This window comes from Typopeltis vanoorti, chromosome 14 (genome assembly GCF_054136105.1).
Source record: "Typopeltis vanoorti isolate ZY-2024b chromosome 14, IOZ_Tvanoo_1.0, whole genome shotgun sequence".
Classification (NCBI taxonomy): domain Eukaryota; kingdom Metazoa; phylum Arthropoda; class Arachnida; order Uropygi; family Thelyphonidae; genus Typopeltis; species Typopeltis vanoorti.
This window is the reverse complement of record NC_143562.1, coordinates 111131236-111150424: the sequence shown is the minus strand read 5'-3', so window position 1 is coordinate 111150424 and position 19189 is coordinate 111131236. Positions and strand designations below refer to the sequence as shown.

At 37.2% G+C, this 19189-nt stretch overlaps 1 protein-coding gene across 3 annotated transcripts in view; it reads right to left on the bottom strand.

The window, feature by feature from the left end:
• LOC150099834 (leucine-rich repeat-containing protein 49-like) overlaps positions 1–19189 on the bottom strand; it is an 853241-nt gene that overhangs the window by 63608 nt on the left and 770444 nt on the right. For all 3 annotated transcript variants that reach the window (XM_090403687.1, XM_090403689.1, XM_090403688.1), the window contains one exon: positions 16383–16492. In XM_090403687.1, coding sequence (XP_090259813.1) covers positions 16383–16492 — 110 coding nt within the window. The remainder of the gene's footprint in view (positions 1–16382; positions 16493–19189) is intronic.

Here is a 19189-nt window from a genome sequence, read left to right as displayed (position 1 = left end):
TGAAGAAAGTGCTTTTTAATCGGTGAATATTTTGTTTTTCTACGTTTTTGTAGTGCTAAGTGTTTTCTGGAATACAAGTGTCCTTCAGTAGTTGTTTTTTGAAGTTAGTTGTTGTCGAGATATTGTGTATTTTGGTTAGCGAGAAGATGGGGTCAGAATCGAATGCATAACGGTGGAAGACAAGACGAAGGATAAGTTTTCATTATTTATTTATTTCATTTTATTTATTTATATCTATACTTAAATGTTCTGTTTGTAATTGTTTGTACTTTTTCTTATAGTTATACTCCCTAATACTTATTTAGCATTTATTTTTTTGGAAACTAATTAGTGACACTATTTTAAATAATGGCGGCAGCGGCAGTTAAAATTGCAAATGGTGTATCGCCAACTCCTTCCCCATTTAAGGACTCCATTTTGCATGAAATCATACAAAATTTTGTAGCATGCGGGACTTGCAGAATGTATGCATCCCACCAATTGTATATGTGGCAGGAGAGAGAAGGGGGAAAATGTATATGCCAAAATGCAGGCAATAGGAGGAACTTGGTGATTTAGAAATGACCACAACTGACCTCGTTGAGTCAGAGATGGGAGATTCTCTACATAGAGAGATGACTGGTATGATAAAGGATGAGAGAAGTATGAATAAAATAATAAGAGTGGGGAGTATGGAAAGGTTGAATGATTCTGAAGTTTTAGAAGATAGTCTCAATTGGGAGGATGAATGGCAAACAAGAGTAGGTGACTTACAGAGAGAGAGAGAGAGATAGATGAGCTGAAATAGCAGGTGGAATGTCTGGGGGAATGAGATGAGAAGTGTGAAAGATGAGATTAGGTGAATGAAAGAGACGAATGCAAGGCAAATCAGAGGAGAAGTGAGAGAGAGTTATGGGAATGAGAGAAGAGGAGAGAATAGGAACAATAGTAGAGGAGAGGGATTGAGAAAGAGTTATGGGAATGGTAGAAGAAGAGAGAATGGGAACAGTATAAGAGAGGGAATGAGAGAGAGAGTTATGGGAGTGATAGAAGAGGAAAAAATGGGAACAGAAGAGAGGGACTGAGAGAGAGTTGTATGAATGATAGAAGAGATGAGAATAGGATAAGTGGAAGAGAGGGAATGAGTGTGATATATAGGAATGACAGAAGAGGAAAGAATGGAAACAGCAGGGGAGAGGGAATGAGAGGAATGCAAGGGTGCACAGGGACTAGGGATAGAGTGATGTCAGGAAGGCAGGTAAGTAGGGGAGCACAGAGAGAAAGTGTTACAGGAGAGAGAGTGAGGGATGCACGTGAGCAATCGAGGAATAGGGTGGTAAGAGGTGTAATGTATGGGGACTCAATGATCCATGGTGTTCAAGATACAGTGCGTGAGGAGTGTTTGCCAGGAGGAACAACAGAAAGTGTGGCTATGGCAATTAAGAGAGGTGAAAAGCGGGATGAGATGATTGTGATGGTAGGAAAAAATGACTTGAGTGGTAATGTAAGTAGGGCAGCGAGAGATATGAGTTTCTTGCTTGAGGGTGTATGAAAGAAGACACAGAGAGGAAAGATAGTGTGCGTGTTGCTTAGGTATGATAATGTCGAGATGAGCAGAAGAGCGGTGATATCGAATGGCATAATAGCGAGAATGTATCAGAAGAGAGGATTCGAATATGTGGATGCTTGGAGTGCGTTTGAGAGCAGAGAGGAATAGTATGCGAGAGACCGCCTGCATTTGAATGAGGAAGGACATAGGCATCTGGAGAGATTGCTGTTCTGAACAAGTCGGTGTGTCCAAGTGTGGATGGTAGCAGGGGTGGTCTCTTGTGGAAATGGGCAATTGGGAATGGGTGGTCTCTTGTGGGAATGGGCAATCTCTTTTGTATCTATATTTTCTACTCATTCCAGACATTCAAAAACTCGCCCATTTTTCTACATGGGCGAGTTTTTGAATGAAACTTATGTAGACTTACTATTGTATCTCAGAAATCAACTAATCATTTTTAATTCCTCACCTTTCTTTCTCATTTCTTCAATCAAGATTTTCATATCATCTCTCGTACTATATTTGGCGATGACATCAGGCAACGCTGAGCCCAGTGCAGTCTAGAGGGGATAATGCTGGGTATAGAAACAATGGCATCTGGAGAGATTGCTGTTCTGAACGAGCCAGTATGTCCAAGTGTGGATGGTAGCAGGGGTAGCCTCTTGTGGGAATGGGTACTTGGGAGAAGGGCGACGACATCAGGTAACGCTGAGCCCAGTGCAGTCTAGAGGGGATAATGATGTGTATAGAAATAATGGAATTTTTATGCTTTATACTAATGCCAGGAGTATTCGGAATAAGGGAGAGGAATTGGTGGCACTGATAGCATCAGCCTGGCCAAAGATTATTGGGATCACCGAGACGTGGTTGACAGAAGAGGATATAATAACAGGAATAGAAGTTGCTGGGTACAGCATTTTTCAGCAGGATAGGAAGAGAAAGCATGTGGTGGAGTACTGCTTATTATAAGTGACGACCTATGTCCTCTAAGAGTGGAGGCTTTCGAAGGCTGTGACACTAATGATTTTGAAAGCATGTGGTGTGAGGTGGAGGTGGGCAAGACAGGATATTTAGTGGGGTGTTGCTGCAGACCAAGGAGCACAGAGGGTGGGAGATTTTAACTACAGCAATATAAATTGGGAAATGAATAGGCATGTAGCAATAAGGGAATGGAATTTCTAGAATTCTTGAGGGACAAATGTCTTAGGAAAGATGTAACAGAGGGAACAAGAGGTTCAAGAGTTTTGGATTTGGTTATAGCATCAGAAGAGTTGATAATAATTGAGATGACATCTCTCCTACCAGTTGGAGAGAGTGAGCATATGATTTTGACTTGGAAAATGAATAGACATCAGGAGTATCAACGAGGCGGGAACTTATGTGGAATTATAATGCAGGTGATTATAATAGTCTTAGACGTCAACTTCGGGAAGTTTCATGGAGAGAGGAATTGGAAGGCCGGGATATCATTAGTGTATGGGAAATTGTGAAAGAATATTTGTTAGCAGCAATGGTAAGTTGTATACCAAGAGTGAAGAAGAGGACACAATTTGGAGTAAAGTGGATGACAAACAATATTAAACAGGAATTGCATGTGAAAAAGAGGCTATGGAAGAGATATAAGGAGATAGGTGAGGAGAAGATGCATGAAGAATATGACACAGGCCAGAAGAGTGACTAGTGTGGCAAGGAAAGTGAAACTGGAATATGAGAGGAGATTGGAGAGAGAGTGACCATAAGATTTTGACTAGGAAAATGAATAGACATGCAGGAGTATCAAAGAAACAGGTACCTATGTGGAATTATAAAGCAGGTGATTATAATAGTTTTAGATGTCAACTTGGAGAAGTTTTGTAGAGGGAGGAATTGGAAGGCCAGGATATCATTAGTGCTTGGGAAATTGTGAAGGAATATTTGTTAGCAGCGATAGTAAGCTGTATTCAACAACTGAAGAAGAGGACACAATTTGGAATAAAGTGGATGACAAACAATATTAAACAGGAATTGCATACGAAAAAGAGGCTATGGAAGAGATATAAGGAGACAGTTGAAGAGAAGATGCATGAAGAGTATAAGACACAGGCCAGAAGAGTGACTAATATAGTAAGGAAGACGATACTGGAATACGAGAGGAGATTGGCCCAAAGATCAAAAGAAAACCCTAGGGAATTTTTAGCTATGTGGCCAGTAGGAGGAGAAATGACTGTGGAAGAATGATATTGTGGGATAAAAATGGGAATAGAGTGATTGATGCAGAGGACATTGTGGAATTGTTCAATGAACACTTTATTAGAGTATTTCATCTTGAAGGAGTCAGTTTTAATGCTAGAGGGATTGGGCAGGTTCGAGGTTTAGAGTTTCAGGAGGAGAATGTTTCCAAATACTGAGTACTAAAGCTGTGGGACTGGATGGTATTTCACCACGAGTTTTGAGAGAATGTGCTAGGGAACTGAAAGTGCCTTCGACCTGGCTTTTCAATGAAAGTCTGGCTGCAGGAAAGGTGCCCATGGAATGGAAGGAAGGTAAGATAGTGCCATTGCATAAGAGTGGTAACAGACTGGAAGTGTCTAATTATAGGCCAGTTTGTGTGTCATCAGTAGTTAGTAAGATCTTGGAGAAAGTAGTGAGGGACCGTATACAGCATTGGGCAGATGAGGGTAATGTTATCTGTGAGAGTCAACATGGATTTGTGAAGGGGTGCTCTTTTTTTTTAGCAAAATGCTAGCCTTTTATAATAAAGTTACAAGAGCATTAGATGAGGGAAAGGCATATACTGCCATTTTCCTAGACTTAGTGAAGGCATTTGACAGGGTGCTACATGATAAGCTCATATTCAAGTTGCAGCACATGGGTCTGGATGTAGATTGGTCAACTGGATTCAGGATTGGCTGTCTGATAGGTATCAGAGAGTTGTGTATGGTGGAGCAATATCAAAGAGGCAGAAGGTTACGAGTTTGGTTCCACAGGGTTCAGTACTTTGACCGATATTGTTTAACCTTTATATCAATGCTATTGTCCGTGGATTGCAAGGGGATATTCAGTTGTTTGGGGATGATGCGAAGCTGGGAAGGGTTAATAGTGCAGATGTGGTAGCCCTGCAAGAGGATTTTAATAAGCTAGATAGATGGGCATATGAATGGGGGTGTCACTTTAATGCAGCAAAATGTAAGTTCTTGAGGTTTGGGACACATTGAAGGGACGTTGCATACTCTATGGGAGGAGTTAAACTGGAGAAAGTAGGAGTGACAAGAGATCTAGGTTTGATGATTAATAGAAACCTGATGTTTAGGGGACATATTGCAAAGGTGGTGAAGGTAACACAGAGGATTGCTGCAATTATGAGAAGGACACTGACCTGCAGAGATAAGAGGGTTATCATTCCGTTGTATAAGTCTCTGATCAGACCACACTTGGACTATTGTTCTCAGATCTGGTCCCCAGGATTTGAAGGGACTAAATTAACTGTGGAAAGGGTATACAAAGGCAGATAACAAAGATGGTGTCAGGACTATACAATGTTAGTCATGAGGATAGGCTGAGGGAGTGTGGACTGCAGAGTTTGGTGGATAGAAGAAGGAGAGGTGATATGACTGAGACTTTTAAACTGTTGAGATGTAGGGGTACACGACAGGGTTGACACTGGGGAGTTCTTTTGCTTGGTGGAACAGCAGGAAGGAGCGATGACAAGAGGCCATCCCTGGAAGTTATGAAAGGAAACTGTGAGAAAGAGGGTGAGGAGTGTTTTCTTTGCATGGAGGGTGGTTGAATCATGGAATGCATTGCCTGATAGAGTAGTGAGAGCGAGAAGGTCAATGCGTTTAAGGAGTGGTATGATACTTTGTGTTTCCTAGTAGGGACCTCCCTCGATGAGTCTTGATAGACGTGTTTCTTAGAAAGGACCTACCACGATGAGTCTTTTGACTCCATGGAGGCCTGAATAATAATAATAATACAGGGTGATATGAATGCAAAAATCGAAAGAGGAAGGGAGGAAGATATTATTGGATTTTCTGGATTGGGAGGGAGAAATGTAAGAGGAGATATGTTGTTGGATTTCTGCAGAAAACATGAGTTGGCAATAATGAACACTTGGTTTAAGAAACATCTAAGAAGATTGTATATGTGCAAAACCCCAGGGGAGGATATAAATAGTAGACAAAATCAGATAGATTATGTTTTGATAAACAAAAGATATAGAAACATTATAAAAGATGTGACACCATATCCAGGAGCAGACTGTAATACAGATCATATATCATTATCAACTAAAATGAAAATTAATCTAAAAAAAAGTAAATACAAGGTAACAAAACAAATCATGGAATATAGAGCAGCTGAAAATACCAAATACAATGAATAAATTTGCAAAGAAAGTATAGGAGAAATATACAAGAAAGTGATGATGTAAGTGAAAAATGGAAGATTCTGAAGGAAAGCATAATTACTGCTACAGAATTACATTCAGCCAAAAAAGAAGAGGAAAGAGAAAAAAGAAAGAAACCACGGATGACGGAAAATATTTTGAGGAAAATAACACAAAGAAGAAAGTTAGTTAATAGTAAAACAAAGGAGAAAAAAAAGCAGTATAAAGACTTGAGTAGGGAGATACAAAGAGAGATAAGAAGGAAAAAGGAAGCGTGGTTAGATGAAATAAGTAAAGATACAACAGCAAAGGCAGAAAGAAATGACATAAAAAAGGTGTTTATAAAAACATTAATATGATGACGGGGTGCTTAAGGGTCAAAGCTGTATAACTGAGAGGAGACCTCCACATAGCCTTTAAAGGAATGCGGAGAACCGACCAGGGCTTCTGACCTAATGTCCAATCCTCACCTTCTCGTGGTGCACCCTGTTGGGTATCTACTTTGATACTGAACGAACGAGGATGGGCTGGCAATATGGGATGTAGCCGACCAAATTGTATTCTTATTGGTTAAACCAAAATAAAAAATGATGGTACAACATGACAAAATTTCATGCCGGCTGGGGCGACGCCCGGTTAAACAAGGCCCCCGTTGTTTTCGCCAGGGAACCAGGGCGAACAGCGAAAAGTCAGCTACTGGAACAAATCTGAAAACAAACCCCAACTCAACATCACCAGAGTTAAAGATCGGTACTATCAACGTAAGAAGCCTGAATGGCAAAGAAATGGAGCTAGCTGAGGAATTAGATAAGTACCAGATCGACATAATAGGGGTGACTGAAACAAAAAAGACCAAAACTGGTGAGATATTTCTGAGCAATAAATACAAAATGTTATATTCAGGCAATGACAATCAAGGAAAAGAAGGAGTAGCCATAGTATTCAACACAAAATACGAGGCTAATCTTCTTGAATGGCAGTCAGTCTCAAGTAGAGTAATGTGGGCAAATATGAGAATGGGGAACTGGACAATGAGACTTATTTGTGCCTATGGTCCCACAGAAGGTTCTACTAAGGTAGAAGTGGAGGAATTTTTTGAGGCTTTAGAAAAAGCAACGGACACAATGAAAAAGGAAAAGTTGGTCCTTGTTGGGGATCTAAATAGTAGAGTAGGAAATGATTGTGAGACATACAAAAATATTTTGGGAAAATTTGGAGAAAAGAGCAAAGCTAATAATAATGGCAAATATCTGTTGGATTTCTGCTCAGGACATGGACTGGTTATTACTAACACCATGTTCCAACATAAAAATGTGCACAAATTCACATGGAGAGAAGAGGCTAGGAATAAGAAAAGTCTCATTGACTATGTTATTGTTGATAGTGATGTTTTCTCCCTGGTGCAGGACACCAGAGTGTACAGAGGATTTGAAATTGGAAGTGATCACTATTTAGTCTTGAGCAGGATAAAATTGAATTTCATATTGAAAAGAGTAACATGTAAGAAAGTTTTAAAGCGAATAAAAGTTGAGCAGCTCTCAGATGTGAACTGTAGACTAAAATACAGAAATATTATTGAAAAGAAAATGAAAGAGTTTGAGAACAGAAATCAAACCTTGGAGATTCAGTGGCAAACTCTGAAGGAAACATTGATTGATTCTGCCAGAGAGGCATGTGGTGAGGTTGTGTGCAAGGATAAAAAAATCAGAACTCCCTGGTGGACACAGGAAGTTAAAGAGGCAGTGAAGGAAAAGAAGAAAGCATATCAAAAGTTCCTGGCAAATAAGTCAGCTTTTACTCTTACAGAATACAGAGACAAATGTAAGAAAGCTAAACAGTGTGTAAAATTAGCTAAACAAAAGTCATGGGAGGACTTTGGCAAGAATATAGAAAATAAATATCAAGAAGGTGGCAAAATATTCTGGAGGTTGTTGAAGAAGCTTAGGAATGGAGGAAAGAGTGCTGTAAAAGGAATTAGAGATGATAAAGGTGAAATGAAAACAGGAGAAAAAGATATCCTTGAAGTATGGAGTAATTACTTTGAAAAACTGCTAAATGAAACAAGCAGTGATGACAGCACAGTGATAAAAAACACTGACGAGGCATGCAGTCAGGAATACATATCCATACTTGAAGTAGAAAAAGCCATCAAAGGCTTGAAATGTGGAAAGGCAGCAGGAGTAGATGATATTCGACCAGAAATGCTGAAGTATGGTGGTATAAGAGTCTTACAGTGGCTGCACTGCATAGTTCAGAAAGCCTGGAAAGAGGGACGAATTCCCGATGATTGGAGTAGAGCTCTCATAGTACCCATATATAAAAAGGGAAATAAAACTGAATGTGAGAATTACAGAGGTATTTCCCTACTGAGTGTTCCTGGCAAGATCTATGCAAGTATACTTGAGAAACGGTTGAGAAGAATTGTGGAAGAAAAGCTTGGTGAAGAACAAGCTGGATTCAGACCAAATAGAGGCTGTCAGGATCAGATCTTCACTTTACGACAAATAGTCGAGAAAGCATGGGAATATAACAAAGATCTGTATTTAAGTTTTGTCGATTTGGAGAAGGCATATGACAAAGTGCCAAGAGAGAAGCTATTCAATACGCTGCAGTTATATGGTGTCAATGGGGCATTATATCAAGCAATACTTAGTCTTCATTTGAGTTGTGAGTCAGCAGTTAGAATTGAAGGAAGTACAGGAAGATGGTTTAATGTTAAATCTGGTGTGAGACAAGGATGTACATTATCCCCTCTGTTATTCATTATCTATATGGATCACATTATGAAGGAATGTGGAATTAAACCTGATATCAAAATTGGAGATGTTAATGTCAGCTCTTTGCTTTATGCGGATGATGTTATACTTCTAAATAAATCCGCTACAAGTCTGCAAGATTCTCTGACTAAATTGAATAGCTGTTGTAATAGATATGGTATGAAGGTCAGCAATAAAAAGACAAAGACAATGAAAATAGGCAGAATCATTGAAAATGTCAACTGTGTTGTGAATGGAGAACCTGTGGAACAAGTAAAACATTTCAGCTACTTAGGCACAATTTTTACTGAAGATGGTAAACTAAATATAGAAATAGACAACAGAATCAGCAAAGCTGGTATGGTGGGAAGTCAATTGAATAAATTCATATGGAATAAGAAAGAAATTAGTCGGAACACTAAATTAGCTGTATACAAGACTGTGTTCAAACCAATTTTAACTTATGGATCCGAGAGCTGGGTCAGAAGTAAAACACTTGACCAAAGACTGGAGACCGCAGATATGAGAGTCCTGAGAAAGATTAGAGGCGTGAACAGATGGCATCAATGGCAATATCATATTAAAAATGAGGATATTAGGAAAGAACTTGACATTGTCAGCATCCAGGAATGCGTTAGCAGAGCTAATCTCAGATGGTATGGTCACTTAAATAGAATGGGAGAGGAAAGATTAGCAAAACAAGTGTTCTCTTCCAGGTTGGCAGGAAAACGACCCAGAGGAAGACCAAGATATAGGTGGATTGATATGGTACAAAGTGCCTTAGACGATAGAAATATAAGATCTGATAATGTCGGAGTCTTGACAAGTAACAGGCTGATTTGGAGGAAAATTGTAGATAGGAAGTTAGTAATGATGTAATTTTTTCATGTAGTACTGTCATATCCTGTACACCCCTTGAGGGTACATGGCAGGAATTTGATGATGATGATGATGATGATAATATGATGACAGGAAGGAGAAAGATGCAAAGGATTGGAGCAGTCAAGAATGAAAGAGGTGAAATTCTGATAGAAAAAGAGAAGATATTACAGAGAAGAGAGGAATATGTAGGTAAACTTTATGAAGACAGAGAAAGAGGAGAAAATCAAATGAAAGAGCATATGGGCAGAGGCTGTACATCATGAGGGAGGAATTGAATCTGGCAATTCAAAAGGTTAAAGAAGGAAAATCCCCTGGAATAGATGGTATTACAGATAGAATTTATAAGGAATATAGGTGAAAGAGGTATGGAAGTGTTATGGCAAATTATTAACGGAATTTATGAGGGACAAGAATTACCAGAGGAGTTTAGAAGATCAATTTTTATCCCCATTCCAAAAATGACAGGAGTTTCAGACTGTAACAATTTTAGAACAATAAGTCTTATAACTCACGCAGCAAAAATTCTGGCACAAATAATTTTGGAGAGAATTAAGACTAAAATTAAAAAAGAAATGAATGAAGAACAGTTTTGATTCCAAAACAACAGAGGACCTAGAGAGGCTATAACTTGTCTAAGAATTATTGGGGAGAAAACACTAAAACATGGTGGAAAGCTGTTTTTAGGATTTCTAGACTTTGAAAAGGCATTTGATACAGTGAAACATAAAAGGCTTTTGACGTTCTAGAAAATATTGATATTGACTCTTATGACTTGGAAATTTAAACGAGATTATATTGGACACAAACAGCATCAGTATGTGTAAATGGAGAGGCAACAGGAGAATTCCTGGTGGAGAAAGGAGTTAGACAAGGATGCAAGTTATCACCATTATTTATTTATTTATTTAGCGTATGGCTCACACATGAAAAGTTACATTACATTAATCCTTAACATATATGGACACAGCAATAGACATATGTACAATAATAAGACATAATACAGTCATAAAAGAGACAAGAATCAAGAATAGACTACAACTGAATGTCTGGGTTGATTATCCAATCAACTGCACGAAGTCTGACAGGTTTCCACTGTATGCACGTTGGACACATTCTGCTGTAATATGATTAATTTTCTGGGGGGAGGTGATCCACAGTCACACCTGGGTGAGGCAATCATGCCCCATTTGTAAAGGTGGTCTGCACATCTGCCATGGTTGGTGCAGATTCAGTTAAGGGCAGACCAAGTTTTCCGAGGTAGGTCAAAACCCGAAGGTATCTGTGTTGGGTCCACTAATTCATGGAAGATCCCTGTTGAAGTGTTACACCAGGACTCTTTCAACTTCTCCTTCATGTTGAAACTTGTCTCTGCAAGATTTTTTGCTGTTAAGATTGGAGGGTGCCTTGACTTTAGCCTGTTTATTTCTAGGGGTGGGATGTCTTCATGGATTGGAAGACTTTGGATTTCCATGATTTTGCTGTATTCATGTAGAAGAAAGTTGGATCTGTCGATGTGTGAGGTGAGATGTTGCTTAGCACTTGGAGCCAGTAGGTTGGGGTTGATTTTACAGTTCCAGAAATAAGTCGCATAGTGATGTTAAGCCTGGCATCAACCAAATACACATGGGAGCTGTTCAGCCATATGGGTGAGCAGTATTCAACTGTAGAGTAAATGAGGCCAAGAGTAGTGCAGCGAAGCATTGTTGCTGAGGCACCCCAAGTTGTTCCACATAGTTTTTGCAGTATATTGTTTCTTGTTTTTAGCTTGGCTGCTGTGTTAATGAGATGTGGTTTAAAAGATAGTGTTCTATCCAGAGTGACGCCCAGATATTATGGGAATCTGTTATAGCGTAGCAGTTTGTGGTTGAAGTAGACCATGAGGTCTTTGTTAGCCTGGTTACTGTTCAGGTGGAAGCATGAAACTTCTGTTTTGCTATGATTTGGGCGTAATCTCCATTTGCTGAAATATTCATCTAGGACTACAAGGTCGTTTGTTAGTGTATCTTCCATTGTAGTAAAATTGGTGTGTCTGGCGGCTAGAGCAATGTAAGCAGCGTAGCAAAATATTAGGCAAATCTGCGATGTATAAGTTAAAAAGGAGGGGAGCCAGACCTGACCCTTGTGGTAGTCCATTATCCAGTGTTCTTTGTTTACTTTTATCCTCATTCATACACACTTGGAACAGGTGGTTGCTTAGCATTATCGATTAGTTTGCTATTGTTCTGCATGGGACTGCACGGAGCAACTTGCAGACTGCGCCATGCCTCCCGACTGTAGCTGTAGTAAGATCTACAAAAGCTACAGCTGTTTTCCGGCATTGTTGGTAGCCTGCCTCTATATGTGTGGTGAGTGACAGAACCTGATCACAGCAGCTTTGTTTATATCTGAATCCGGCCTGTTCCACTGGGACTTGTTCTATTATCTTATGGGCAATTCTATTAAGGATGAATAGAACAAGACCCAGTGGAACAGGCAGGATATTTCTAGGAGCTTTTAACAGGTGCTAAGCAGGGCGAATGGTCAGTAGTTTTCTGGTTTGTTGTTGGTTTTAAGATGGGAATAATTTTTGTCCTCTTAAATTCTTTTGGAAGTCTACCAGTCTGGAGGATGTTGTTTAATCTTTATAATGAATAGATGCTTAGAGAGACATTTGAGGATGTAGAAGGAATAAAAATAAATGGAAGAATCATTAATAACTTAAGATATATGGATGATGTGGTGGTGATAGCAGAAAATGAAAATGGATTACAACAAATTATTCAAAGAATTAAAAACTCCTGTAAAGAGTACGGACTAAGGATTAACACAAAGAAGGCCAAGATAATGATAATGGGCAGAAAAATAGGAGATAATGTAAAGATAAGATGTGAAGGAAAGATTTTTAGAATTGGAAAGATTTCAATATTTAGGTAGCTGGATCTCAGAGAAAGGAGCTTCAGGTTGGACATTAGAAATAGAATAGGTAAAGCTAAATCGGCATTTATGGAAACAAAGAGAATTTTAATAAACAAGAATATTAAAACAGATGTTAGAGTTGGAATAATTAAACAACAGTTTGGAGTACTGCAAGTTATGGAAGTGAGTCACAGACACTCAGAAAGAGAGATATGAAAAGAATTAATTCAGTGTTTCTCAAAGTGTGGTATGTGTACCCCCGGGGGTACGCAAAAGGTCTCCAGGGGGGTACGTGGCAATTTTCGGCTATGCATCATTAACACATGGAATCATTATTAAGAAAAAAAGAATTATTTTAAACATATATATTTCTCAATAAATTATATATTATGTATGAATTCTCCTACTCAAATTGTGAGTTACTATTGCCACGATGTTCACATCCTGGTGATAGTAACTTGCCCTCCCCAACAGCATCACTATAATGAAGACGCAAAAAAAAAACAAGTAGTTTTATTGTATCACTGAATAAGGTACAGAGACATTTGCAGTCTGTGTAATATATTTCTCAATAAATAGTGTAATTAGAGACAACTGGGACCGCCCCCTCCAAGGAAACTGTTCTTGATGCCAAAAGTAGTGATAACGAATAGGAGCTTCTTGGTAAGTCACACCATTTTCAGTTTTTTTTTTTTCTTCTGAAAACTTTAGTTTCCGAAAATTCCTGCATATATCTCGCACCACTATTTTTTAGCTTTAATTTTGGAAAAAGAGCGTAAGTTATATTCGAGTAAATATAGTAATTTTTTTAGCTTTCAAAGTTTTAAGTATGGATCATTGGTTAAAGACTGGATTTATAAAACGCACAATATAGCAATACAAGTAGTTGAAAGCAACAAGAAAAGGTTGATATTGTATCTGGATCAAATGAAATTGCTAAGGGTGTCGTCTGACATCTTTAGAGAACCAACTAGGAAGAAGATGAAAATTTTTCGTACGTATGATATGAATTACTTGAAATGTGGATCTTCATGGACGGGAAATGAAGAGAAACCTATTCCAAATTTTGTTCTATTAAAAATAAATCATATTTTATGTTTACATGAACATATAAATTCAAATAAAATAGACATTTACAATGAAATATACTTTCTTTCTTTATTTATTATTTTGATAAGGGGGTACTTGGCAATAATGAAAATTTAAGAAGGGGTACGCAGATATAGTTTGAGAAACACTGAATTAATGTATTGGAAATGTGGTGTCATAGAAAGATGGAAAAGATTAGCTATACAGAGAGAATATCAAATCAAGAAGTTTTAAGAAGAGTTGGGATGGAAAGAGCACTGCTCAAGAATATTATGCAAAGACAGACCATATTTGCAGGACATCATCTGAGAGGTTCTTCGGGACACTTGACAAGAACTATATTACAAGGGAAAGTCGAGAGGAAGAGAAGATGTGGAAGACCAACTAGAGAGTGGTTTAATGACATCATGGAATGGACTGGTTTAAGAATGATGGAAGCGACAGACAGAGAGAAATGGAGAAGAGCTGTTCATCTGCTGCAACCCTCTTGCTAGAGGATGCTACCGGATGATGATGACAGTAAAAGAGAATGATCAAACTCAAAATAACATGGTGTATGATCGTTTAAATTTAATAAGAACTTGGTTGAAGATAAATAACAAACAACTAAATCTAGTGAATCTCTAAATATTACAGGGACTTCTTAGTAGCTAGAGTGAACATTAATAACAGAGAAAATGGTTGTTCATAAGTAAAATGGTCACTTTATGCCTTGGGCATAAAGTGAATCAGGGCTTGAAAAATTTTATGTTGGCTCACCAGTCTGGCAAATATCTCACTCATTAGATGTTTGTCTAAGTGTAGAATCATGGTCAAATGTTTATTTCTGCATCTGGTCAATTCAGAAGCATTCGTAATGCTACGGCTAATTTTAACTATGCCCAACTACCAGTGTTGAAACAAATATGTTAACTGCTTATGTATGTTTGTTTGTTTATTAGTTTGTGTGTTTATTAGTTTTGCAAAGAAAAATTTTATGTATAAGTGACACAAGATTCATTTATTATCATTTTTCAATTCACTACATCTTCACTTCTAACACATCTTGAATTGCTTTTATGAAAAAAAAAAGTAAATAATTCTTCTTTGCCATTATAAGCAAACGCTGAAAACATTCATAAGCATAAAAACTCAATAAAATAAACCCTTAGGTCTACACACATAACTACATTAGTGAATTCATAAATTCTGATTGGCTTCGACACATTGTCAAATGGACACAGCCAGTGCATATGACACAGCAGCAACAAAGAAAACAATAAAAAAATATTTACGTTAGAATCAATAGAATGAAATATTCTGGGAAAATAAGCATCTTTCTCAACTATTTCCAAGTTTTAAAATCTACTATTAACGTTACTATTCTGGACATTCCATCACTGGAATATGATGATGTGTGCATATCCTATCATCTCCTTGGTTATATTCCATTATAACAAAATTTGTGATAATCGACAAAATATATCTATAATGACCAGCATTCCCAATAGATGTGATAAGTGACATAAACATACAAAAAACTATTTATCACAAAAATATGAAACTCCTCTTATGATTTGTGTGTATGTGGCCTAAAAATTCTCACTTGTAACAGATCAGTGTATTTTTCAAGCCCTGCAAATAACACATTTCAAAGTATCTAACCAAACACTAAATATTAATTTAAAAGTTGAATCATTTTGTGATTATGCAAAATTGCAGATAAAACCTACAGATTTTATCCCATTTTAGTTGAGAAAAAGAAAGGATACAATGAATATATTTAACAACCATTTGAAGCTATGCTATGCTATGCTTTAAGTAAATAAATGGTTTTCAATATCCACCACAGGGTTGATGGAAGAAATTTTTTCACTTGGCTATGCTATCAATTATATATTTGGTTTAATCCTTTATCCAAGTGTAAGCAAACAAAGTTTGCACCTGAAGTATTTTCAGGACTGGGCAACTCGTGGCAAAGGTGGTATAAGTTCTCATCACTTGCCTTAGTATCCCATAATGCAAAGCACATATCCTTGCAGACATGTATAATGCTATGCATTAAGAGAAATTGACGATTTAAAACTGGATAGCATAATACTTAATTAAGGTGATGCAGAGAGCTTGCAGAATGGTTTAAATAGTCTGAAAGTATGATAAATGATAAATTTATCGTACTATCATACTGAAAGATAAATGGTACCATTAAAAGTGTCAAGTTATGCATTTGGGAATGAAAGGTTATAAGCTCTGCACTACACTGATAGAGTTGTGCTCCAGGAAAGTATGAAACTATGGAGTTAGGAGTATGTTGGATAGAGAGAGAATTCATGTACAGAGAGCATATTTCAGAAGTGACCAGAGTAGCTTGTAAGAATACTTGGTTATCAGAGAACAAGTGAAAATAGGGAAACATAAGTCAAATTTTTGTGATTTATGTCAAGTCACAGTCAAATCTGCAGACCAAATCAAAACTTTCGATCCTCCATGTTCCCCTGCAACACTTGCTACATAGAAGTCCTATCCCCTGAAGAATTCCAGTCACAAACATCAAGAATCTGGAAATGGGAAGTATTTTGTGCCAGCACATCTTTCAATACCGTAAGAAGTTAACTCATATGCAGAATATACCAGAAATATAAGATGATGATTCTCTTGATATATCTGAAAATAAACATTTTACTAGGTGCCTTAAAATGTTAACTCTCATCAGTGACTATATGAAATTTCAATTCTATTTGGGAAATGATGCAAAGAGAGTTATAAAAAAAAAAAAAAAAAAAAAAAAAAAAAAAAAAACACATCAAAATTAGTTTGCTTCCAGGCATCACTATGCTACTGAATTTATAACAAAGCATTTATACAATGATGTGATGGTATTCACACATACCTAGGACTGTTGAGCAGGGAAGACAGTCTGTATTTTGGCAGTAGGGTAGCTGCAATCTGTCCAAGTCCTCCAAATATATCTTCTGCCTTCAGTCTTTCCAAAGTTGTTATCTGTATCAAAATATAAATCCCTATCACATAAAATGTAGTTTATTAATAATATAAATTGTTGCTATAGCAATAAAAATGTCCCATCTTTAGTATAAAGCATATACAGTATAATTTAAAATGGCTGAATACGTGTGCAACATTGGAAGAGATGTCAACATTACATCTTCGCTTATGGTCATTTAAACCACCACTACCACCATTTATTCCAGTGTATAAGAGATTTCCTATTAGCTGAAATAAGGAGTATTTCACTTAACTGCAAAAAATATTGGAATCTGAAATGTTTGCCTTATATTTCCATTAGTGTTGGTGTTACCAAAACAACATAATTTTGTATTAAATCTAAAATTAAATGTCATTTTTATATTATATTAAACTAAAAAATAAATTTTTATATTAAATATAAACTAAATTTTATATATATGTGATCTGGTATCTAATTCAGTTATTCTATAGAATAACTAGATACTGTATAGAATAATGAGTCACTTTAGTTCAAGTATAAAATAAGAATTTTATTTCATACTTTAACTAGGTAAAAACTGCCATGGCTTATGTTTATTCCTGATGATCAATGAAATATACTGAAATTTTTTTAATAAAATTCTATATTTTTATATAGAATATAAAATTCTATATTCTTGGAAGTGAGTCATGGACACTAAGAAAGAGAGATATGGAAAGAATTAATGCATTGGAAATGTGGTGTTATAGAAAGATGGAAAAGATTAGCTATACAGAAAGAATATCAAATCAAGAAGTTTTAAGAAGAGTTGGGATGGAAAGAACACTGTTAAAGAATATTATGCAAAGAAAGACTAGATTTGCAGGACATCTTCTGAGAGGTTCTTCGGGACACCTGACAAGAACAATATTACAAGGGAAAGTTGAGAGGAAGAGAAGATGTGGAAGACAAACTAGAGAGTGGTTTAATGACATCATGGAATGGACTGGTTTAAGAATGATGGAAGCGACAGACAGAGAGAAATGGAGAAGATCTGCTCATCTGCTGCAACCCTCTTGCTAGAGGATGCTACCGGACGACGACGACGATATTCTTGGCCAGCCTGGCTGGCCGAGTGGTTAGCTTATCCACTCCCCAGCCAAAAGGCTGTGGGTTCGAATCCCGCCGTGGGCATGGATGTTTGTGATTGTCTGTTGAAATACTAGTGGTGGTGGTCAGCGATAGATGGCATTGGTTAGTTATGGTCAGTTGGTGGATTGTGAGTGGTGGAGACAGAGTTGTAGTGTGGATGCTCTCTCTCGATGAGTCTTTGGACTCCCTGGAGGTGACAAATAATAACAATAATAATAATATTCTTTTTACACATAACATAACTTTGAATGAAAGATTTTTCAGTTGAAGGTATTTCTCTACTTCAGGAACAATGCTTAAACCAATCCATGAATAATTCAACCTATGAAGTGAGAGACTGCGAAAAGCAAGGGATAAGTGTATATAATTCATGAAAAGAAGTATTTACAATTCGAATACCATTAAGTTCATCATGTGCAAATAAATAAACATATGCCTCTTTTAACACTATTGACATTAAAATATTGTTATTTTTTATTATTAGTTTAATTTTATTATTATGTTTTATTATCTGTATTCATTATGTGAAATTTTTAAATATAACTACAAAAGAAATACAACCATGCCTACAGTTTGATATCTCCATTCTACAAGCACTTTAACGCAAATGGCACTATCTCACCTTCCTTCCACTCTCTAGGAACCTGACCCATTGTAAGACTTTCAATAAACAGAAAATTTAATGGCATGGTTAGTTACACAGCACATTCCTTTAAAACATGTGGTGAAATTTCATCTAGTCCCCCTGCTTTACTGACATTTCGAATACTCAGTATTTGGAATACATTCTCTTTATCACTCCATATCCTTCTAGGAATAAAGCCTGCTATACTAGGATGGCAAGCTCTAATAAAGTGACATTAAATACCTCAATTATGTCATCTGCATTAGTCACCTGAGTCCTGTCTTCATCCAGCCACAATTATTTTTCCTCCTGCTCATCACATAGCAAAAAACTCATTGGATTGCAGTGCTAGTCTCCTCTCATATTCTAATTTTTCTCTCCTTACAATACTGGTCACTTTCCTAGCTTGAACTGTATATGTTTTTCAGGCAACAGTTCTCCACCTCTCTCCTTATGTGTCTTCTTCCATAATCTCTTTTTCATCTGCAATTTTCCTTTAATTTCTCTTGTCATTCATTTGACTCCCAATTCCTCACCCAGGTATACAATCTGCCATTACTGTCAATTTTGTTTTTAAGTACCTTTTTAAGTTTCCATGCACTACTGACTTCTCTCTTCCTTCAAATTCTGTCATCCATTGTACTGCTACTAGCAGGTTTCTAAGTCTATGATAGTTGCCTGCCTTATAATTCCACACAGATTCCTTCTGCCTTGATACTTCTTATGGATATTTATTTTCCAAGTCAGGACTACATAGTCACTCTCCCCATCTGGGGCCACGTATGACATCTCAAATACAATCAGACCTTTTGATGCTATGACAAAATCCAAAGCTCTTGATCCTCATTCTCCCTAAACCATGTGTTGCATAAGACAGTTATCTCTCAAGAAATCCCCCCCCCCCCCAAAATCAGTTCCTTTAGTAAGGAATGATGCCTCCTCTATCCAGCTTATATTGCTGTAGTTAAAGTCTCCA